At 33.7% G+C, this 25,454-nt stretch overlaps 2 protein-coding genes across 2 annotated transcripts; one reads left to right on the forward strand and one right to left on the reverse strand.

Moving 5' to 3' along the window:
• Nucleotides 1–1,301: 1,301 nt before the first annotated feature.
• On the forward strand, nt 1,302–16,104 carry Dscam3 (Down syndrome cell adhesion molecule 3). The gene is made up of 25 exons (XM_018547502.1): nt 1,302–1,515; nt 1,759–1,912; nt 1,943–2,136; nt 2,470–2,739; nt 3,671–3,816; nt 4,339–4,774; nt 5,472–5,765; nt 5,883–6,113; nt 6,183–6,338; nt 6,417–6,487; nt 7,341–7,584; nt 7,668–7,814; nt 7,918–8,079; nt 8,163–8,379; nt 8,441–8,529; nt 8,629–8,808; nt 9,636–9,824; nt 9,897–10,082; nt 10,489–10,936; nt 11,046–11,272; nt 11,360–11,528; nt 11,651–11,814; nt 11,947–12,049; nt 14,691–14,879; nt 15,269–16,104. The coding sequence occupies exons 1-25, from the start codon at nt 1,302–1,304 to the stop codon at nt 15,318–15,320; spliced, it is 4,932 nt and encodes a 1,643-aa protein (XP_018403004.1). The 3' UTR covers nt 15,321–16,104.
• Nucleotides 16,105–22,229: 6,125 nt separating this feature from the next.
• On the reverse strand, nt 22,230–25,085 carry LOC108779938 (double-stranded RNA-specific editase 1). Its single transcript, XM_018547504.1, has 5 exons — nt 24,929–25,085; nt 24,234–24,810; nt 23,224–23,393; nt 22,549–23,077; nt 22,230–22,470 (listed from the first exon to the last, which is right to left on the reverse strand). Exons 2-5 carry the CDS (start codon nt 24,550–24,552, stop codon nt 22,358–22,360), a joined length of 1,131 nt encoding a protein of 376 aa, XP_018403006.1. The 5' UTR covers nt 24,553–24,810; nt 24,929–25,085; the 3' UTR covers nt 22,230–22,357.
• Between the last annotated feature and the right edge of the window lie 369 nt (nt 25,086–25,454).

Genomic DNA, 25,454 nt, shown 5'->3' on the forward strand with positions numbered 1-25,454 from the left:
AATAAATATTAAACCTTAAAACTGTAAATTAGTCTGTATATAGTATACATTTTTCTTCCTTTTTTTTAAATAATAGATCATAATTTAAATGATGATAAAAGTACGGCTGGAAGAACTTCGTCAATATATCATTACTATGAAAATGTAACGATGTTATTCGTTACAGATAGAAAAAGTAACGATCGTTACCAAAACTGTAACGGCGTTATTTCCCAACTGGTAGATACTGAATATTTACGTTTAAATCAATATCATACAATGAATATCAAGAAGAACAAAAAAGAGCGTTTAATAATAAGACACTATCGAATATATAATAGTTATAGAAGAAAAAGAAATGTATTTATTTTACCGAAAAAGTTGTTGAGAATTTTTCTTCTTCTCTTATACGCGTATGGTGTACTATCGACATTCAACGTGAATTTAATTTAGCGCTAAACGCATCGCGCAAATAACTGCAGACACGATTATAAGACAAATACACTGAAATGTCTTATTGCAGGCCACTCGATACCGGTCGAATCGTTCGGCCGTATCCAGCTTTGGGGAGATTTGATGCAAATTCGTCGCGTAGACGCGCAGGATGCAGGAAGATACGTTTGTCGGGCCAGCAATCAGCTTGGCGAGCAACGAGCGGAGACGCACTTGTCAGTCACATCAAAGCTAAACGCTCGGATTCAGCCGCGTGTGCAAGTACGAGTCTGATTTATGCAGATAGATAATTTTCTTCTTAAATGCATGTTTTATATTAGCGGGCTAAAAGAGCATAATAATATGAAGATGAATAGAAATTTGTTAGACACGAAAAGGGTTTTTTTTTTTAAATTCAAGAATCAACAATGTGATATAGGAAAGGAAAAATTTTATACTTTGAAAATTAACTGTAAAGCTTGTACCAAGATATATGGGTATATCGTTTAGTAAAAGTTATTTATCAAGAATTTAATCCATTTATATCATATAATATTCTACTTTTATTATATTACAGTATAATGAAAAACTGGATTAAACTATAAATATGGTTGCGTTAGCTACATATATATAATAATTGTGTCTACCGATTAATTACCAATTTTCTTTCTCTCTTTTCCTCTCTTTCTCTCGCGCGATGATATAAAATTAATATTTAATAAAACGAACTATTAAATGGTACATTAATTTTATTGCACGCGCCAAGAGAAAATCTTCGAAAACGTTAACTTAAAAATCGTGCAGATAAACGCGAATCATTCCGACTGCGAGATTCAAATGGAATCGCTTGTCATCATTCGTAGGTCATTAATTCTGGTGAAACCGCTACGATGAACTGCACGGTCGAAGGATATCCGGTTGAGAGCGTTGAGTGGCTACATGATGGTGTGCCAGTATTGACCGCGCAGGATACAAGGATCAGATTGTTAGCTCCCTTGGTGCTCGTAATAGGCTCTGTTGGTCGCAGGGACAAAGGGATGTATCAATGTTTGGTGAGAAGCGACAAGGAAAATGCTCAGGCTACTGCCGAACTCAAACTCGGAGGTCAGCAAACGCACCATCCGTTTTTAACATCTATTATACTGTACTTTTATTTGGCCATTTCTTATATATCTATTCTTATATACATCACTAGTTTATATATGTGTGTGTAGACACACATACTTTCTGCATTCTATTATTGGATATGTATGCTAACTTTTTCTTGCTTTCCCTCTAGCTGCAAATTTAAAAAACTGGCTCAATCCTATTTAAAAAGATGGATGCTTGAAAAGAATTTTTTTTTAGACACGGTTCCGGAACTGCAGTATACGTTTATCGAGCAGGCGTTACGACCAGGCCCGCCGGTCTCTCTGCGATGTTCTGCTACCGGTTCACCGACTCCATCCTTTACGTGGCTACTCGATGGTGAACCATTAAGCCAAATTGCGACTGGGCACAGGTAGATCGTACCAATGTTCTGACGTATCAGCGTTATATCGCTCTATCTTCTAATCAGGAACTATGCGCGTAGATATGCGATAGGCCAATATGTGGATCAATCGGGTGACGTGATCAGTCATTTAAACATTTCATCGGCTGGAGCCGAGGATGGTGGCCTGTACGCGTGTGTAGCGTCCAACACTCTGGCGACTGTCGAGCACAAAGCTAGATTGAATATTTACGGTACAGATAATAATTTCATATTATATATTGTACATCATATATAAATATAATCACATATTATTTAGAATGTAAAATAATTTTTAAATAGGATACATGTCACGAATATGAGCTCAGCTAAATTTATGTCCACAAATATCACTGCACATACACTCACAAGTGTGCTAAACAGATCTATTAAAGTTACATCCAGAATTAAACAGCAAAAAGTATATCGAAAACAAGCAGCATAGAAACTTTAATTGGAACATAAGAGTCTCGAATAAGCGCGAGAATTGATTTAATCTGTGGGAGAGCTCAAATTGGGACAATTTTATAATAAGAAACTACTTTTAGGACCGCCGTACATCCGATCGATTGGCCCGGTTCGCGCCATCGCTGGTGTCGACATTACAATAGCGTGTCCTTACTCAGGATATCCGATCACATCGGTCGGATGGACTCGAGGTGGTGCCGAATTGCCCTTTGACATTAGGCAGCGGGTCGACAGTGAGGGCCACCTTACAATCCTCACGGTAGACCCGAATGATGCCGGTACTTACACATGTATAGTTCGAGCAAGCTCTGGGGAGACCGCCAACAGAGACATATTACTAACTGTTAATAGTAAGTGAGAATATAAGAGTGGTAATAGCATACCAAATAAATACACTGACAAAAATTTCCTAAATCTTAATACGTATTTTTTTTCAATAGTGCTAACGAAACATTTTACTTACGATAACTAAATATTTACTCCAATAGAAACATGCCATGACGGTCAAGCTGGATCTCAGGTGCTTCCATATAATTGCGTGTGAATCTATTATACTACGTATGTAGATTTTTAGTTGCGCTCCGAATTTTTCAGACTTGAAACGCAACTCTATTAAACTACCGCCGTAATATCACGAATTAAATTGACTAACAATTTAACAATTTTTGATGCTCTTTGCGTATCTTAGATCGATCTTAATAATGTTTAATGACATATTAAATTCTGTATTTAATTTTTCATTACGAAAAATATTACCTCGGCCGGGAGTCGAACCCGGATTTTTGCATTCCGCGCGCGAGCTAATAAAAATTTCTCAATAAAAAATAATAGTTAAATCAAATTAATGATTCTTAAACCAAATAAATATAATAATATGTTTACTTTTTTAATAAATATTGAGTTAGTACTATTCAAATAAATGTTTATTAAAATTTAGTACATTTTTTTTAAGTGTAGAACTAATTATAACTTAATTGATGTTCGATACCTTTATATCTTTAAACATATTTTAAGTTTTTTAAAATCGGTAATATATATTATGATATATAAATCATTTGACTGCTCATAGAGGGTGTCTTTTAGCACACTGATCTACATTTAAAGATTTGCGTTCAACTTGTATCACACGTCTTAGAACATTGACCTACAAGAGGGTATCGTTTTTCCGTGCCCCACTTAACTTTGCCATATCTCTCAAAACAAAAAGGAATCTCGAAGTTTGCACATAACAGTATAATATAGCAACACAATATAACTCTTCCGTTTGTGTGTGTTTTGCAGGTCCTCCAGTAATGAGTCCCTTCAGCTTTCCCGCAAATTCGCAAGAAGGCAGTCGTGCTCAAGTGACTTGTAGCGTGACATCGGGTGATCTTCCAATCTACATTTCCTGGTTGAAAGACGGCGAGCCACTACCTTCTTCTCTTCGCGTAAACATTATTTCACTTTATAAAGTTCAGCTCTATACGAAAAATGTTCGATATTTTTCCTCGATATTCTCTAATTTCTCTCTTTTCTCTATTTTCTGTGTCTCCGACAACGAAAGATAAAAAAGTAATGCAAACTGCAACTTCATTTCAGAACTATGCACATATTTTATCTATGAAAACTAATTTTTTATCTTTTTATACTAATTTTTCTTCGAAAAAGTTTCTTCTTTTGAAAACAAATATTTTCTAGAAATTAAATTCTTGTGGAAGACACTCAGCCTTTGTAAATAATATTCTTCAAACAAATGGAAATTTAGTAAGATAAAATTTAAAAAACAATATAAAAACAGAGATTTTATATGGTTTTACAATATACAGAGGAGAATATCTTTCATTTCTCGAATTCTTGATGTGTCTCTGATTCGGAAATTATGTATATTTTCTACTATTTTTTTTTCATTAGCATAACGAATATAGTGCAATATATCATATTCTTACTGTGATCGCATTTTTGCCGTACAGATCGAAGAGCGAGGAGCTGAGTTTTTCAGCCTCCTCGTCTTCAAGGAACTGTCGTCGCGGCACAGCGGCAAATACACCTGCGTTGCCACGAATAGCGCCGCGAAGGTCAACCACACGGCCGAACTTTTAGTAAAAGTACCTCCTCAATGGATATTCGAACCACTAGATGTGGCGACTCTTCTGGGCAATCCGTTAAATGTCCATTGCGAAGCCAAAGGTTTTCCACCGCCGCGTATTACGTGGCTACGTGCCAGAGGCAGAACGTCCAACGACTATCAGCCACTAGTCGATGGTTCGGATGGTAGACTCACGATATTGCCTAATGGGTCTTTGTGGACGGCTTCCGCCGGTCCGCAGGATGAGGGTTACTATCTCTGTAGAGCTAACAATGGCATTGGATCCGGACTGAGCAAAGTGATATATGTGTCGGTGCATGGTAAGAATACGATTCATATTCAAATTATAGACCAATTAACGCGATAAAAATCGATAAAAAATCTAAACACATTGCGAAAAATAAAAAAAAAAAAATTATTCGACACTTCATAGATTTACATTTTTTTAAATACAATTAGAAATAATATAAAACTATGTAATTTTAAAATTATATAATTATATAATTGTAGAATTAATAATTAACAAATATAGTCTAGGTTAATAGAAGTCTAAGCGGATGAAAATGCACTATAAATTAATTGAAATGAATATTATTCATTTGATGTGCCAGATAGTCAACCAAGTCTTAGACTGTAATTTTGAATAAAGAAGATATGGCACATCAAATGAAGTAATATTCATTTCAATTAATTTATAGTGCATTTTCATCCGCTTAGACTTCTATTAACCTAGACTATATTTGTTAATTATTAGTTTTAAGAGAGAGAGAGAGAAAGAGAGTCCTTTTCAAATATAATTGTAGAATATTAAAAAAATATAATATGAAAAATAATAAAAAATATTATTCAATAACAAAAAGAAGTGCTTTTTTTTCTCCGTAATCCTAAAATCTCTAAGAACCGATTTCGATTTATTTTTATCCAATAATCTCGTTTCATATGATGATATTTGAAAATTATTACAAGCCTGGTAAATAAGCAGCAAATCAAAATTTGTAATAATTTGTATCTTTGTAGAACCGGCGAGGTTCGAGTTTCAGAGTAAAAATGTAACAATTCGCCGTGGAGAATCCGTGACTATTGATTGTACTGTGATTGGTGATAATCCTATAGAAGTGCAATGGATGCATAACAGTGATCGATTGGATATGAGCAATCACAGACTTAGTATCGGTCAAATAAAGACTGACAACGGCCTGAAATCCCAATTATCTGTCGCAAATAGTGATCGGCAGGATTCCGGAGTCTACAGATGTACCGCTGATAACGCTTATGGAAGAAGCGAACATTTGATTTATTTAGCAGTCCAAGGTAAAGCACACTTTTTCTACCATTGAATTTTTTAATTCTGCGTTATTTTTTTTATTAATAACTCACATTCAATTGGCGTGTAACAAAGACGCTCTAAACTTTGTTTGTATTTTACAGAAAGGCCGGATCCTCCAGCCGGACTCGAAGTAATAGAGATCGGTTCCCGATCAATACGTTTATTATGGAAACGAGCCTTCGACGGAAACAGCCCTATAAGAAATTACGTGATACAATACCGCTCGCTGAGCCACGGTATGACCGACGATTGGAATCCCGTTAAAACACACAATGTCACGTACACTCCAGGAAGCTCGAGTAGCGGTAATTCTATACATCCGACTCAAAATGGTTCGTCCACATACCCCGATCGATATCGCGGCTTTTCGTCCCTTTCCATATAACTCATATCAATTCTAGGCTTATCTCCGTTCGAAACCACCGGCGATGACCAAGAGGTAGCTCTGGTTGGTGGCCTTCATCCGGCTGTCACTTATACCTTCAGAATATTCGCTATAAACTCTATTGACGCGAGCGGACCTACAGAACCTGTCGTGGCGAAGACTCAGGAGGAAGGTAAATGCTTCATATGACAATGCGATCGTATGACCGGAAACCTTGATGTATTATATAACATTGTACTATCTGTAATAGCACCCACTGAACCGCCGCAAAATATCAAGGTGCAATCTGCAGGGCCTGGAGAGCTCATGGTCAGTTGGCAAGTAAGTAATGCCTATTCAAACATAACTTAAGAATATTTTTAATATTAATATATTCTTTTTTAATATTAATATACATATAAACATAAACATTAATCAATATTAAATCTTATGGGATCGTGAGAATTTCAATGAGTAAAAAACCGATGAGAACGGACCGTAATGGTCAAACTAGATCTTGGGTGCTTCTATACAAATACGTGTAGATTACTTCTGAATTAATAACATATTATACAAGATGAAGAATGCGAAATCTTGAATAATGAATCTTAATTACTTTTCGGAAACTTAATTACTTTTTATATTATTTTTACTGTAACATTGAGAATGATCCGATCGGAATCGCGAAACGTATGTTTATAATAAATTGAATTTATCTGTTAATTTTTTAGCTCTTTACCTTTCTTTATATACATTGCTTAATAATATTCTTCGCAATAATCAGTATATGTACGAATAACGTCTATTATGCAGGCGACGTAAATGAACAATATTAAATCTTGTAGCACCGCGAGAATTTAAACCAATGAAAAACCGATGAAAACAGGCCGTAACGGTCTTTACAATTGTTAGTCAATTCAACTCATGATATTCCTGCGATAGTTTCGTAAAGCTTGCGTTTCAAGTCTGAAAAAAATTCAGCGCGCAATTAAAAATCTACGTACGTAGTATATAAATTTACACGCAATTATATAAAGCAATTATATAAAAGCACCCAAGATCTAGCTTGATCATTACGACCTATATCGGTTTTTCATTGGTATAAACATTAATAAGCTGAATCACATGTCTCGCTGTTATAAAAAAAATTGAAAAAAATTAAAAGTATAACTTTTGTGTACTTTTTGTTTTTTAGCCACCTCCAAAAGAGTCATGCAACGGAGATTTACTAGGATACATAGTGACATGGTCAGAACATTCGTCATCGACTTCAGGTGTCAATCAAAGCAAAAGTTTAACCGTAAATGGTTGGGCGACAACAAAGGTGCAACTAACTGGTTTAAGAAAATTTACGAAATACGATATTTCGATCAGAGCGTTCAACAGCATCGCCAGCGGACCAGCTAGTGCTCCCATCGTGGGTACTACACAAGAAGGAGGTATAGTAGGAATGAGAAACTGTATCCGTACATAGAAAGCAACAATATATCAATTTAAATTTCTATTCGCATTCGCTTCATAGTACCGGAAACACCACCCACTCAAGTGACATGCGTTCCATTATCTTCTCAAAGCGTCAAAGTATCTTGGAATGCGCCTCCACCTCATCAGCATGGCGGAATTATTCAAGGATACAAAGTCTATTATAGGCCGGTTCCTACTGATAATAGTGAGTAACTCGTTTTTCAGAACAAAGATAAATGTTCACAAAAGATTAATCTTATAAGACATTTTACAATAATTACTAGAAATTAACTCATTTTTTATTGCAGTGGATATATCAACGGTTGGTGAAGTTAAAAGAACTTCCAGCATGGATACTTATTTGCACACGTTATATAAGTACACAAATTATTCTATCAAGGTATTGGCTTATACAGGCGCGGGTGATGGAGCGTTGAGTCCACCAATCTTCTGTATGACAGAAGAAGATGGTGAGATGTTTAATTCATTTTTAACGGATAAAAACTGTTTATTATGTCAAATTGCAAAATAAACAATTTAATATTTTTTGCAGTTCCAGGCCCACCCGCTGGCATTAAAGCATTAGCGTTAACAGCGGAAAGTATATTGGTTTCCTGGTTGCCACCGTTGCAGCCTAACGGAAATGTCTCAAAATACACTGTGTATAGCAGAGAAACTGGTTCTAAAAATCATAACACGCACACGATGCACGAACCGCCAACATCGCCCACGGATACTCTCACGATGGAATTACGAGATCTAGTGGAAAGGTATTACAATGATTGCAATTTTTTCACAGTGCATTTTACGAACAAATTTCTAATCTCTTAGACAATTGTACGAGTTCTGGGTGTCAGCAACAACCGGTCTCGGAGAAGGAGAACGAACCACTATAGTTACGCAAACAACGAATACTAGAGGTGCTTGCGAATCATGTATCTGCAAAAATCTAAAAATTTCGAAATTAGATTTTTTTTATTTAATTGTTACGTGTCTTATACTTTAAATTCATTCCGTAGCTCCCGCTAGAGTGGCGTCGTTCTCGCAAGTATTAAGAAGAGCTGTAAAATCATCGGTCACGCTGTCATGTTTAGTGGTCGGAAATCCTACGCCACGACCTATTTGGACATACAGAAACAGTCAAATCAGCACCGGCAGGCACTATGAGCTTACACCCGACGGGCACCTTAATATACGCGGTATCATGTATTTTAATTTATTTCTCCCTACTTACAGAATCAGAATATCGAATCTACTGAAAAAAACGTTTTGGAAAAAACTAACAATACAATATTATAGACTTAATTTTATCAGTTAAATTGTAACATAATGGAAAATAGAAAATACACAGATTAGCTACAAATTTTGTAGCAAATTTATTTTGTCACATGCAAACACAAAAATTGTGACTCTGTGAAACAAACGCACAAATAAATTTTATTAATAAAAAATAAAACATTTTTCTACAATGTTTTAAATAATTATAATACATTAAGAGTAACTTGTTACATATTGGTTATGAAATTATACTATAAAATTTAGTTAAAATTTATTGCGTTATCTTAGTGCTCTATAAAATAATATTCTTAATATTAAAAACAACTAACATTAATTTGTAATAATGTTTTACTTCTATTATCATATAATAGTTTATGGTCACTATAAATACAATTTGTTCACTTTACTTTAAACACAAAAAATAAACTGCTTTACATTAATTGTAGATATGTTTTCTACAATTTGTCATAAAATATTCTGGTAAAATTATTTAAAACTACTACACCTTTTAGATTTTGTTAATACTGCAATATTTTACAGCCTTAAGCAGTTTGTCAATTGATTTGCGGCACGTTTCTTAGAACAATCTTTTAGACACATTTATTACAAAAATTATCTCTGTCCCTATTTGTCCTATTATTTGTAGAAGAGCACTCCAATTGTACTATCTGATACTATATTTTATATGCTATATTTTTTGTGTAGGCACTCGAATGCAAAATTAACATCTATAAACTATTACTTTCAGGATTGGAGCAATCGGTCGCAGGAAATTACACGTGTTCGGCTAGTAACTTATTCGGCGACGATTCTATTACATATTCATTAGTCGTAGTAATGCCACCCAGAGCACCGTCGTTAGAATTGCAATATACAACAACAAACAGTATTAGATTCCGTTGGAATCATCCTGACAATGGCGGTGCTACGATACAAGGTACTAAGAGTATAAAGCAAATTAATAATATTAATTACGTACGCAGCTATTGACAAACGATCTTCTTTTTAGGATATGTGTTAAGCTACAAGAGGGATCAGGGCGGATGGGAAGAAATCGCTTTATCTCCTGAGCAAACGGAATTCGTGCTCTCTGGATTAAAATGTGGTTCTTCCTACTTAGCGCACTTAACAGCACATAATCGCGTCGATACTGGCGATCCGAGTCCACTGATTAGCGCAACAACGAAGGGCACTGGTAAGATATTTTACGAGTAATTAAAATTAGCTACGTATAAGATTGCTTTGGCTTAGAATCGAGTTCAACCTTTGACTCCCAAGAAAAGCAAGCTGCTCGCGTAAAAAATAATTTTTTTAAGACTAATTTTGCTAGGAGATTTCAATAAATTTTGTAGACTCATGACTGAAATTCTGTTAACAAAGATAAATGACATTGTATTATACTACATCGATATATGTCTGTTTACTATATTTTAATATAATTGTTAACATTATAAACATGCTATTATATACAAAATATTTTTGTAGTGATTAGCTCGCTTGAGAATTTGTATCTGGAAAATTAGCATGGGAGTCGGAAGGTTAATATAAACTTTCTTGTTAAAATGACGACTATATTAAACTTTCCCCAATTTATTTTCTAGCGCCCCTATTGCCTAAAGAAAGAGATATTATTTCGGCAAATGGCACATCGGTGAAGTTGAATTTATTATCTTGGCCTAACGGAGGATGCCCCATTCAATATTACACCGTCGAGTATCGAAGACGAATCAATACAGAACCGTGGATTTTGGTGGCCAGCAGAGCGACCGATAATGTTGTGATTCGTGATTTAAAAACGGCATCGTGGTACAGTTTACGTTTAACGGCTCACAACGATGCTGGCTCGACTCAAACCCAAATGGAATTTGCCACGACCACGTTAAGCGGAGTCAGTATCGGTCCACCCAACGATTTAATAATGGAGGACGACATTAAGAAAACTGTGCCTAATCACAAAGTTTTATACGTCATCGTACCGCTCATCTGCGCAATCGTTTTAGTCGTTTCTGCGGTTATCCTGGGTTATGTCATGCTTAAACGTAACGGCAGGTAAAGCGTAATACTTCCCGATTCTTGAAACTCTATTCCACTTCATTTATTTACTACTCGTCACTCGTCAGATTCTTATTAATTATCTTTTTCTATTATTTTTCGACAGAACGAATTATTTAGGTGAGATATTACCGGGTCAACAACAGCAACAGCAGGCTGGATTAGGAATAGTTTCACAACAACAGCATCAGCAACAGCATCATCACTTGTCCAGTTGTATGTCGACTGTACAACTCAAATCGACGGCTGAACGAGACAATAGACGTAATCATCAGGTTTATACTAGTTCACCCGTGAAACAAGAAAATCACAAGTCCGCTGATCACGGATCTGGTATGAATATGTCAATTCGCAAGTTGATGTTTGAATCATTCGCGTGACGTAAATACAGTTTCACGAATACTCTGTCGCTCTTTGCAGAAATGTACGAGATAAGTCCGTACGCCACGTTTAGCGTTCCCGGAAGAGAGAACCGTTCAGTCACAACTGCGACGCTCGATTATACGATGCAGTTTAAGACTTTTGGTCATTTGGAGAACGAGGACATGAATACTATCGATTATGAGAGATCCAGCGTGGAATTCGAAAGGTAACTGGCTTTTTCCAACGATTCTTAACTTCCGGCTCTTCGTGTGAAACCGATCCGTTTTCCGTTTGCACCTTCATACTCCTCCTCTTCTCTTCCTCTTTCTGGTGTTCTTTGACGCGCAGGTCGAAAACACCAAGGTGGCACAAGCAACGCTATTTTCCGAGCATCGCGGAAGCTGAGAGCAAGCTGCGATCGAGTCGACAAGGTTCCGGGAGCGACACATCCGGAAGCCCTTGTGGCGAATGCGCCGGGCCTAGTTATAGAGTGCCAGTAAAGCCTTGTAGAGGTACAATGATGTATTTCTACTTTTACAATTGTATATATCGACGTAAAAAGAAGTCTCATAGAGAATAATTTATCGAGAAAACTGACTGTACGCGAATAATAAACCTGCATATAATAATGCGACCCCTTACAGATGTCTTTTCGCGAGGTGTCGAATCGAGTACGGAATCTAACAATGAAGGCTCGCCCTCACTCGCGAGACGACGAAGCCGACAGCCGAGCCGGTCTACTCGCAGGTAGCCAAGGTTTGTTTGTTTCCACATAGCACTCAGTCTTGACTATTCGATATCAGCCTCTCATCGTTTTCACATCGACGCGGAAAAGAAGCGCAATGACGCGAATCAATTATTAATTACAATTTTTTTTTACGAATAATAAATATTTATATTTATTTTATGGATATTATTAAAAGAGTAACGTATATACTCTGAAAATGCATGTATCTTATTAATGTATGTTATAATACATAATATGTACGATAATATTGATTTTTCACGTTATTACGCTTCATTCTAGAACCTCATATTTTATACGATAAAGGATGAAAATGTACACTTATTCTTACTCTAAAAGAAGACAATAATAATTCCTAGAAAATATAATTAAGTTTTCACATGCTCGACAAATTATATCCTTAAACGTATAAAAGATGTGTTGTATGTACGTATATGTGTATAACCTTCCCCTCCATATTTACGTATATATATTCGTATGCAGCGTAGCATACGAAATGTCATATCACACATTAATTATCTCATTACAACTAAACCTGTAGAAATAATCACATTAGGAGAAGGCTCGACAATAGTAAATAAATATTAAAATAATTTAATGAGCAACGAGCCGAAACAAAAATATTATAATTAAGAAGAAAAAGAAGATATACATATTTATATATATATATATTTAAATTAACGACAAACAAACCAACGTTTCGACACTGATCATTCTCAATGTTAACAAATTATTAAAATATTAACAGAAATTTGACAAATATAATAAGAATATTGAACAAGCTTTACAAAAATCATAATCTTTTTTAATGCGAAAAAAGTCTAATTAAACATTGTGTTATTCGTTAGGATGCTTACAAAAATGTAATTAATTATTATCAATGTCAAGGCCGAATTAAAATTGTTCATTATTTAAATATTGAGTAATCGTAAAGGTAGTAAAACTTGAAGCATTATAACGGTGCAACAATTACCAAAAATTATCTAAAAGATATCGCAGTATGAAGTAAAAATTATAATAAGATTTACATTAAAAAAATTAAACCTGTAGAATATCGGTTTTATATATTCTACATATATATATATACTATGTAAAATTCTGTATTTCGAGAAAATCCTGTTAGACATGGCAACACAGATCTGAATTGCACACACCATAGTTTATAAAATACAGTACGGTGCATAAAACATTATATTATTTATTTTATATACAACATTTCTTTTTAACAAAATTGATACAGAGCTGATATAAAATTAATTAGAAAAACATGAAAAATTGTCTCTATATAATGGTTAATGATATGATCGTCGTTTTGCCACACAATCCGATAATGCGCCTTCATCTCCTCCAAAATCCAACCAGTGTTATCAGACCTGAGCCGCGCAACGCCACACACAGAAAGCAGAGCGATGTACGTGTGCGAAAGGTCGAAAGGCGCTCGGCTTTTGTGTGCGTAGCGTTGAGCGGCTCAGATCTGGTAACACTGAATCCAACTTGTAATTTCACACTTAACAGAATTTCTACGAAATATAGAATTTGCTCATACAGTTAAAAAAAATCAATATTCCAGAAGTATAGTTTTAATGAGGCAATAAAATGATATGACATTTCATGCATCATCATATAATATACACACAAAAAAATGAATTCTTAAAGAAATGCATATACCATATGTTAGAATTTAAGAATATTTTATTTTTAGAATAGCGCCAAGAATAAACAATCTCCGATTGAGAATAAATCTTGAAACAAAGTGAAAAATATATTCTTAGTTGAAAATAAATTTTACTTTAATTAAAGAATAGAGTGGCATTCGTTCAAGATTAAATATGTTCGTATTAACATTATTTTTTTCTTCAATGACGCCTTTCATCAACTTAATAAAAGAAAATTATTTTAATTCAAATACGATAATATTCTTATATAAATATTAGTGGTTTGCTAGATTTAAATAAAGCCGGAATTAAATTACGCATTGAAGATTGAGATTGAAGATTGAAAATTGAAATTTGACCAATAAAGGAATTTTAGCTCCTATTATTTTAATTAGCCAAAATTCAATTTTTCATTCTACAATCTCAATCTTTAATGCGTAGTCTAATTCCGGCTTAACACGCTGTTCCGAACGCGCAACAAATAAACTCTGAATGTAAGCAAGCGCATTTTCAAATATGTAATTCTTAATCCAAGAATGAATAGCTTTCAAATAATGTGATTGAGCTTGTTAGAACGATATAATGATTTCAGAAACAAGAATACGATTTTAAGAATAAAATATATACTTCATACAAATTTATTTATTATTCATGCAAGTAAATATTTGTAATTAAAGAGTCTTTTATACTTAAAGAAAGCAAATAGCATTCAAGAATAAAAATATACGTGAATCAGGAATTCATTTTTTTTCTGTGTATTTTATTGTTTAATTTAGATAATAAAGATATTTTTGGTATGAGATGAGATTAAAAAAATTAATCATCATTATATACGGAAACATTACTTTATAAATAAAAGATTTAATTATGAATCAGATTGAATTTGAGTTCCGTTTCATCAGTTTTTTCTTTAATTCAGGCAACGGTGTCGCAAACTTTAAAATTTTCCTTCTGATCCGATAAATGTATTCGCTGATTTGTTTGACAGTTCGGTAGAGGATATGACGCTATTGCCGCCAAGCGGGTTCAGTGACAGCCGCGAATTGAGCGACGTGGAGTGCGACCGTGATCGTGATCGCGAACGCGATCGCGAATGGCAAGGTTTATCAGCCGGGACTCGTCACGGCGGCAGTTTGGGCAGACTTCCGATCGAGGCCGTCGAATCTATGCTCGCTAGGTATCGGCATGAATCTTTGTAAACAGGCATGCCCAGTACCAAACAGCTAAGATCGGTCTAGTCCTCGGAAATTTATTTGTTTGTATATAGAAAGAATAACTGTTTGGATACTGATATTTTTCATATAATAGATATGTATAAATAATATAATTTTTTTCATGTAATAATAGTAAGAATAAAGCTTTTACTTATCGAGGTAATTAATATCAAATATTCAAGACGAGGAAAAAAGTTTTTTTTTAATATTGATTTAAGTATTTTTTTTTTTGGAAAATCATTATTATATAATTGTTTTCGCAATGTGAGTAGATATTTACAAATGAATAAGAGAGAAAAAGAGAGAATGAATAAAATATTTTTAAGAACATACACTTAACCATTTGTTGCAGATATCAACAAAGAAAAGAGCAAGAAAGACAAGAATTCACTATACATGTATGATCGAGATTTGTTGGTTTGACTTGGTATCTTCGCCGGACGATTTAACATTACTTAGAAAAAGACGATAAATCTTATTCTCAAAACCATCCGTTGCCGTTGGAGGAAATTTTAATATGAAGGACAATTCAATTTTGAATGTAGATGGATGAGTGATGGAAGAAGAGACACTCGGGTCCATTTGTGTCGAAGAGGCGTCTCGATAACTGACCTGCGTTGCGCCAAATACTGCCGTTATTATACACAAAATATGGCCTTCGTATACAACCCTGTATGTGCCACGTATGATATTGTATAACGTCGAATTTCGAGAAAAAAAAACACCAAATCCTATCGGCGATATACACACAATTAAGCAATCAAGAAGTAACGGAAGCATTCGATAATTAACTGTACGTTTTTTGATAGCATTTATTCTTTCTATTACCGAATTACAATTACACTGTCTTACCGTACGAAAAGTAATTACGATAAAAAAAAAGTCTGATTGACCGATCCATTGCTTTCGCGACGACCAATTACAGATATACAGGGTGAACGCCAACTTCCATACGAGTACCTCCGCTTCACTAGTGCGATCTATTTATTAACGAGCTATTCTATGTATCATTATAGGAATGACAAATTATATTCGCGTAATGAGTATTGTGTTTTAAAAGATTTTAATAAAAACACTGCAACGGTCGCAGCGTTACACGTTATCCCCGTAAGAAAAAAATAGGTCAATTATAATTCAAAGCTAATGGCAGGCATTTATTCGAAATTAAAATTGAATAATTTTGGCAATCAAAAATTGGTTCTCAAATTCCTGTTGGTTTGAAATATAATATTGAAAGTGCTTCGATTCGATCTCACTCCATGAAATTCAATCATGAAACCGCTTTCCACTTTTTCGAATAGTGCCAACTTTATTAGAAATATATAGTATTAAGAACACACACATCGTGAAAAAAAAAAAAACGAAAACTTAAGAAGATAGAGAGGAGTTCCTTGTGCTCTTTTCTCTGTCCTAACTGAACGTAATTGTGCGCTATAACAAATAGTATTTACGAATCGATTATCCGATTATAAGAAGCGTGTAGCGCCTTAATTATGTAAATAACTGCTCTTGGAGAAACGACATTTATCGATGTGATCGTAAAATACGCTAACGATTATAAAATACCACGTGCACCACGTACAGAGAGTCGTAGTGTATCTGCAGATAAAGTCGAGAATCGTGTAGTATAAAAGCGATTGAGAAGATTAGCTTCTCGTCGAAACTTTAGTTTCTTTTCGAAAATCTCTCTCGTAATGTGAGACTGCGAATACGCTTACATTGATTTCTGCCAAGAAGAGTAAAGACGGCGAAGCCCAGATCTTTGCATAATTCTTAAAACATAAGAGATTCAACTAATCAGAATTATCACACACACACACTCTATTGAAAACAAAAATAGATTGTGATTGATCGATTCTCTTATACTTTATGCATTATGCAAAGTCTGTGCTTCGTCTTTATAATAAGAGTCTATCCAAACAAATTTGCATAATAAAACTACATAAATGCATTAAAAAGGATGCAAATGCATTGTATATGCGTCTTTACAACAGAAATACGATTGGATATTTTCCTTTATGTATATGTTAATACAGCTATACGAATTTATCTAAATAGACGTAATCACACTAGCGATTATGATTGATAATTGAAGATTACTTTTCAACCAATCAGAGCAAAGCAGTCACCAATTGCTTTGCTCTAACTAGTTGGAAAGTAATCCTCAATCATCAATCACAATTGCGCAATCACTATGAGATTACGGCTTAAGGGCAGAAGTACAGATTCTTATATAACGCGTAACACATAAGGCATAAGAATTAAAACCAAGCAATCTTTTTCTCAGAACCTTTTATTTCGTGAAAAAGAACGAAATGAAGGACTTTAATGATTTACTTTTTGCATTATGCATTATACACTGTCTATGCGTTATGCAAGACTCTGTACTTCTATTCTAAACGGTTAATTGTTCTGATCGAGCGATACTTCCGATCATGAAAAAAAAAAGCGAAGAAACCATACGACGCGCGAATTTCTTTTTCCCTTTACTTTAATAAAAGAGAGACAAAGACTTGCTTAGAATTATTCTCGCAATTATTTTTAAGACAGTTGAGATTAATTATAAGTCTTGTAGGAATCTGAAGAAAATTCATGAAATATGTCTCTTGTTACTTTATGACGAGTTATCGCGTAAATGTAATATGTATATAAATGAGCTGATCAGAAAGGATGATTTCTCGAGATTTGCGCGCGCGAAGTTCGCGCTCATCTCAGAAAACAAGAGTTTACGCGGAATATATCGGAATATATCGATCGATATCATAACATCATCCTATGAAAGATGGATGAATTAAGAAGATTCATTCTATAATATTGAACTTTCAATTTCCAAAGTTGATATTTATTCACAAAAATGAATTTAGCGCCAAAATTTAGCACAATTTTGTAACAGCTTTTAATAATAATAATTCAGCAAAAAATCGTATTGAGATGAATAATATTATAGTTCAATGCGATCTTTATTGAGTTGTTATCGCTATCAAAAGATATTAAAAAATTGTACTAAATGATGGGCCGTTTTTTGTGGACGAGTGTAGTTTAGAGTTCGTTAATTTTTTTATGATTTATTTGCTTTTACAGGATAAAAGATGTTGGAATAATTAAAGCAAGCGCGAGATAAAATATTATTGGAAAAAGAAAATATGTGTATATGTTTCATTTTAGCAATTGCAACCGCAATTGCAAAACTGCCGGTTAAACAGTTGAAACAGATGCGATACAAGCACTTTGGAAAGAATATCAGCGTAAATATTGTAATCCATCGCACAGATAGAATTGCGAAACTAAGACTGTCCGTTGGAACAATTAAAGCAAACATGGAACAACACAAATTATATATATGACGAAAAGCTTAGTTAAAAAGAGGCCATCTCGACGATTCTAAGATTTGTATACGTCAAAGAAACGATCTACCGAGAAATATGTATACATTCACGAAAAATAAAAAGGACAAAATTACGATGCGGTAGAACTGCAATGAATGTCTACACTGTCTTAAAACTACTGTCTTAAAACCCATAAGGCCCGGTTGCACCAACATTACTTGATTTTAAGTAGGACTTAAAACTCTATCTATCTTCTATTAAAGCCGAAAGAAAGACAGAGACAAAGACAGTTTAAGTCTCGCTTAAAATCGAAATCACGTTGGTGCAATCGGGCCTAAGACACCTTTTCAGAAAACATTTTTCAGTATCCTTTAATATATATCATCTTTTAAATTTAAATCGTCAATTTATTGAAATCTATCAAAAACAGATTTTGCCAAAATCTGCTACAAACTTTTTGACTTTTGTCAAAAAACTACCAACAGAAACATAACGAAATTTATTAATAGATATATAGTGGTAGAAACTGCGGGTAGATTTATTTTATAATTTTTTAAATTTTGGTGCTGTCCAAAATTTATAATTCTTGGCATCGACTTGACGTGCACTGACATATCTATGCTTAAATTTTGTTGTTTATTCTTAATTAAAATAGAGAAAAACAATAGACATGAATGTTTATTTTTATATAACGAGTCCTTATTTCTTTTTCTATTAATTTCTTATTATTTTTCATATTCGGAATTATTTAATAACCATCTTATTATTGTATTGTATATTTTGAGGTCTAGCAGCGCCAAGTTTTTTGTACTTTTACTTTTTGAAATAAAGTATGTTATATATGTGTCAAGAAAATACATTCCTTTCACAATTGGCGCAATCTAAAAAGATTTCATTTTATTTTGTGAGGCTAATACGCACACTTGGCGCCTTTTTTTCCTTTTTTTTTTAAAGGTAATTTTGTTGAGATATCACGCATTCTGTAATGTTAAATATTTCTTATAAATCTATATATAAAATATAAAAAGAAAAAATATTATAATAAAATATATGCTCTTTTGGGAATTAGCGCAATTTAAAGATTTCATTTCATTTTTTTGGTTGGAAATATATGCCCTCTCTCTCTCACTCTCTCTCACTCTCACTCATTATCTATCCATCTATCCATCTATCTATCTATCTATCTATTTATCTCGCCTCTCAAGCAAGCCGAAGAGGATAACGCGTCATCAAGAAAGTCTTGGAAAGCAAGAGTGTCGTCGCAGGAGGAAGTTGCGTTGAAGCTGCACTTTCAATATATCTAGAAAACTTTGCAACATTATTGGTATCATCAAAATCTGAATTTTTTTCAGTTTCTTTCTCATTCATAAGATATTTATACATTTTTATATTACAGAGCTGCCGAGAACAATTAGCTATAGCGCAATTTGCTCGATCTTTGCTAATTATACCAAAAACATTAACCGTAAATGCTGCACAAGATGCAACTGATCTTTTCGCCAAGCCTCGACCCTATTATAATTCCAGTATAATAAAACCAGATTTTGTTGATTTAAAGTGGTAAAATTAAAATTAAAATTTGTTACTGAAGCAGCCATAACCATCCTTCGAATTGATGATATGATTAAACTAGAACCCGAACGTTCGAAAACTAAATCTTATCAAGACGCTATCAACAAGATTTGGTTTTGTTATATTGGAATTATGATAGGCTCGAAGCTTGGCGACAAGATCAGTTGCATCTTGTGCAGTAGGGTGGGTCGAAAGATGAAAAATTTTCCGATGCGCATCGTAATAGTGCGCAAAACTTGCTACATATAAATACGAATTAGAGCAAAAAAAAAATTTTAATCGGTCAATGTCTTCCGCTCGCGCATTTTACTCAAAATTTTGTAAATTATGTTTATTATATATTAGTTTCTATTAGTTTTTATCTAAAATGTATAAATATCTTATGAAAGGAAAAGAAACTGAAAAAAGTTCAGAATTTGATGATATCAAGTTTTCTAGATATATTCAAAGTGCAGCTTCCACGCAACCTCCTCCTGCGACAACACTCTTGCTTTCCAAAACTCTCTTGACAACGCATAACACGTCATGTATGGAACATTCCATTTTGTCACAATAATAATCGTTTAGTCTGCGTAAAATAATAGAGCTCACCGTGCGTGCCTTTGGCCTTAAAATAAAAAAGAAACAATATTTAAATATTAAATCTTACAGGACCGTGAAAAACACAACCAATAAAATGCCTTTAACGATCGAGCTGTATCTTAGGTGCTAATTATAATTCCGTATTTAGAATTATAATAGAATTTATATTATATAAAACTGGCATCAAAACTCTCCTCTCCTTCCATTTTGGTTAGCGAAGTTAGAAATTGCGCACCTGTAGCTTTAGCATGATTTTCGAGTTCGATATCCTCTTCGGCATTGCTTGAAAGGCGACAGTACAGTTCAAACATAGTACAGGCATAGCCTAGAACCGAAATCGACTCTCAAACACTTTTTCCGTGAGCTTTCAAGACATTGACTGCTTTAACAGGATACAAAAATCCTCCTTTGCCATCACTGATTTTTATCTATCTATAATGTCATTACGTTGACAGCTAATCGATATAAAATAAAATATGCTAGCAAGCGCCGTCTGCCGTTTAAAACGTGAAAAGGACAACATTTTTCCGACAAAACGCCGTTTGTCGTTTAAAACGTGAAACAGACAACATTTCCGATGTTAAAATTTTTGACATTTTAACTTCACATCAAGATATCTTCCTTCGTAGGGTACGTAGACAATAAAAACATATTTATAATATAATTTAAACAATAAAACTAAATTAAGAATATTTAAAAATTGATAAATTCAGTCATTTATTGTGAGATCCGATAATCTCGGGTACACGGAACTCATCGACTTGCGTAAAGGTACACGTGCGGTCTCGCGCTTCACGTTCACTTACAAGAATTTTTGCGAGCATCTATAGACATCTGATGGCGGGTCGACGTAGTAATATTCTAAAAAGACGTTACTCTCCTATCCTACTTTAGATAAATATTGCGAAGAATATTACTACGTCGACCCGCCATCAGATGTCTATAGATGTTCGCAAAAATTCTCGCAAGTGCTGAGATACGCGCATATCTGTATATATAGAATCTCTGTATATATAGATTTAATAACTAAAACAGGCGTCTAAGGTAGGTTTCCATTACAATGCCTTACTGATGAGTCCAGTAGTGGAAACCGGGACGAAACGCCAACTCGTGATATTCTTCGCAATCTTATTTTTCACAGATTTAGATTTATCTTTACTTCAACATTACATCATTAAAATTTAATATACGTATGTCTTTCAACATATTATTAAGATCCAATAAAATGCTATAAGCATCAAAAATTGTTAGATTGCTTGTCAATTTAACTAAGTGATATTACTGATATTACTGCGGTAGTAAGTATGTATGCGTCAATGCTCAAAAACTATCAGCGTCGCGAATTATGAGGGGACTACATACAGTGCTTATTATAATTGTGTGAATTTTATATACGCAGTATATAAAATTCACACAATTATAATAAGCACCGTGATCCAGCTTTGACCGTAAATGGCTTTCTTCTTCTAGTTTATTATAGTATAATATATTATTATACTGTTATAATCTTAATGTTCGCTATTGACACTCAACGTTGGCTTTATTGCTCTCTATATTATTTATGTGTATAGATATTTCATTTTTCTTATACATATTGTAAATTATGTCACATAGTATTTTCCTGAAAACTAAATTGTAAGCATGTAGAGAAAATAATATCACGAGAAATTAGGTGTAAATTTAATTAAGTTTCTTTTAATCATGTGATTTAATGTGTATATTTATATTTTGATAGATAACAAAATCATATGTTAATTTTCATTATGTATACATTTATTATATTTAGAAAAGTAAAATGCGAAGTATTATGCTAAAAAATTCAAGATTGTAGCGTGGATAAGTAATACAAATAGCAGTGTCATCAAAACAATTATTAATATTTTATAATAAAAATCAAATAAAAAGGCCTGTGTATAAACATTTTGAAAAGTTTATATTGAAATGTAAAATATATTTACTCTTTAATCAATTACCATTAAATCCTGCTTATTAACATCTTCTGGATAAGTTAAGTTGTATAATGCCAGTAACGCTGCTTTAGCTGCAGCTTTCTTTGCATCCTTTTTGTTTTTAGCTAAAATAAATATAAAAATTATTATTAATGATATCACAAAAATAGTTCATAATAATTCGCAGAATATATATGACATACCTGTTCCTGAATATTCGATTCCAGCAATTTCAACAGCTACAGTAAACATTGTATTTGGTGGGTGATTACCAACACGGCTGAGCTCTGCGTATTTTAATCCAGGTCTCATTTGATTCAGTAACATAACTGGATGCATATTAGTAGGATTGGGTGGAAGTTCCTTTTGAGTAGGAGTTTTAACATTAGGATTTTCTTTCTTAACTTCTTTCGCATTTGGTAAACCAGGTCGAGGGACTGGAACTGATTGATTATGCCATTCAAGAAAGAGTTTATGAAGTGCAAAACTGGCCAATGAACTCCATGGAATCTCATCTTCAGAATTTGTATCCATCGTGTTGCTATCATCATTTTCTTCTTTTATTTCATCCATACATGTTTTAGTAATTTGTCCATCTGATTCAGCATCTAAACGTGCTTTCATAGATGCTACTGTCATTTTTCCCAGTAAAGCTTTTAATGCATTTTCAGCTGCATTTTGGCGAGCAAGTGGTTTAGATACTCCTTCTCCAACGTAAGTTTCACCATCAAGCTATAAATAAATGTTATTAAAGCATTTTAAAGATAAGATTTTTAACATCGTATTATATAATATGTTAAACGTCATATATTATATGTTAAGTAACATTTCTTTTTTGTAAGAATCAGAAAAAAATGTTAAAATAATAAAATAATTACCTCAGCATGAACATGATGAAGTAAGTTTGGCATGTGTCCTTGTGTTTCAGGGAATGTAAATTGGACTCCAGTTTTTATTTCGTTTAATACCATGATTGCATTTTTGGGTTGTAGAGTTTTTCTTAGACGTTGATTCATACGAAGACGTTTTAATTTTTTATTTACTTTAACTACAAAAATCATTATATTAGTAATATACATACATATAATATGAAGAATTATAATTTAATTTATATATCAGTAAACAACTTTACATTGATTACAGGAGTCTATGCTCAAATATAATTGAGTCAAGACCATTCCAAGCTCCTGAATCTTCAAATTTGCGCAGTGAAATGTCATCACCAGTTTTCAATCACATAAGACAGAGCAGGATATTTCACCAGTTTCAACTTTAAATACAAATATTGACGGTATCAAACAATATTTGCTTGTAGTAACGACGTGCTTATAATTACATTATACAATATAATTATAATCTCCTTGAGAACACAAACACAACCTTTAAATAATCAACGTGTGCTGTTTATAAATGTAAATATGAGAAATGGACGAAAAACCCTGCTCTATTCTATTATGAATTTTGCTGCAATTTTCATTATTTTAATCACAAATTATTTAATTAATTTAGATTAAAGCCAGTTTTAAATTATTTTCATTACAGCAAGCGTGTCGCAAGTGTTGCGCTTCAATCAGAGTCTAGCTAGCTTGACGTCGATTTGTAACGCTTGCTACGATGCAAGTAATGAAGAATCAGCATTATAATTATGCTTAAGATTTTTTTAATGTTATACATAATTATATACGATTATTATGTATAATAATGTATCACAAAAAATAATCAAAAATCTACTAAAACTTTATATTAATTACTTGCACTAGAACATTATAATAAGATTACACATCTTTGTTATATCATTTACTTTTATATCATTGTTCTAAATATTCAAATTCTAAATAGATTACAAAAATGTACAAAATAATACATTTCTGTTTTATTTGTAACTTACATCGAGGTATCTTCCATGGCCATCTTGGTTGAGAATCTTGCATATTAACATCTATGCTCTCAGGTTTATAATCTATCTCAGAATTATTATTAAATGTATTCGAAGCAGCTATAGAAGGAGTAACAGTTGGTCCAATAGTAGGTTGCGCACTTATTGTAGTACGTTTTAAAATCGGTTTCAATCGTTGCAGCAATGGAGGTGCATTTGACGTTTGTTGTTGTTGCTGTGATTGCTGTATAACTGATTGTGATTGGTTTATTTGCTGCGGTGATTGTTGCTGCTGCTGCTGCTGCTGTTGCTGCTGTGGCTGCTGCTGCATTTTTAGCTTTTGCTGTTGTCTTTGTTGCTGCTGTAATTGTTGTTGAGGAGGCTTTTGAAGTTATTTTAGTTGTGTAGGTGCTATAGTTGGTACAAGCCGTGTTGCTGCAGCTGCTGTTATTTGCGTTGACGGTTGTTGTTGTTGTTGTTGCTGTGGTTTAATTCCTTGTGAATTTTGTACGTTGTCTTGTTTATAATTGCTTGGTTGAATGGACGTAGGTTGCGATAATTGGTAACTTCCTTGTGTATTATTATTATACTGTAAAACATAGGGTGGGTCGCCGTTACACAAGGAACCTCTACGGTAGTGCTACCCCACCAAGGTATAGTATCGTATGTTAAAATAATTAAATGCTACCCCTATAGCTCATACCAACCATTACCAGAGAGAAACCTGAGAGAGGACATGACGGCCTAAAACCTGTAACCGCTGCAACACCGCAAAATGCTGTCGCGTACTACTGCCCTCTGAAGAAGTGGATGTAATCATGGTATAAGAATAAGGGTATGCTCACGCCGTGGACACCCACTGCGCAGTCAAAGCGTGACGTCACTCTCGGGGCCAATCAGATCGCCCAAACGAGAACATGGTGGCTCCTGATACTTGACATGGTTAATGTTCGGTGATACATACGATACGTACACAATGTCCTGTTGTATAAAAGGTTGTGGCAATTATTATCGCAAAACAAAATTGCTTAACGGAAACAGCATAAAATATTTTTCGTTTCCGAAAGATTTAACGATTGCATCTAAATGGCTTGCTGCATGTGGAAATCAAAACGTTAATATTAAAAAAGGTAAGATTTTGTATTTCTTGTAAATGTACAAATGTAACGAAATCAACTGTATATAATTTTGCTAGTGAAATACAACTAAAGAAATACAACTAAAGAAATACAA

Source organism: Cyphomyrmex costatus, unplaced genomic scaffold (assembly GCF_001594065.2).
Source record: "Cyphomyrmex costatus isolate MS0001 unplaced genomic scaffold, Ccosl1.0 scaffold643, whole genome shotgun sequence".
Lineage (NCBI taxonomy): Eukaryota > Metazoa > Arthropoda > Insecta > Hymenoptera > Formicidae > Cyphomyrmex > Cyphomyrmex costatus.

Excerpts from the sequence above, each read along its gene's own strand:
- Dscam3 (XM_018547502.1), top strand. The coding sequence starts at position 1,302 with ATGAACTGCACGGTCGAAGGATATCCGGTTGAGAGCGTTGAGTGGCTA. Across the intron at positions 7,815-7,917 it reads GCCGGTTCCTACTGATAATA|TGGATATATCAACGGTTGGT; the intron begins GTGAGTAACTCG and ends TTTTTATTGCAG. Across the intron at positions 11,273-11,359 it reads GTCCGCTGATCACGGATCTG|AAATGTACGAGATAAGTCCG; the intron begins GTATGAATATGT and ends CGCTCTTTGCAG.
- LOC108779938 (XM_018547504.1), bottom strand. The coding sequence starts at position 24,552 with ATGCAGCAGCAGCCACAGCAGCAACAGCAGCAGCAGCAGCAGCAACAA. Across the intron at positions 23,394-24,233 it reads GCCATGGAAGATACCTCGAT|TTAAAGTAAATAAAAAATTA; the intron begins GTAAGTTACAAA and ends TGATTTTTGTAG. Across the intron at positions 22,471-22,548 it reads AATCGAATATTCAGGAACAG|CTAAAAACAAAAAGGATGCA; the intron begins GTATGTCATATA and ends TATTTATTTTAG.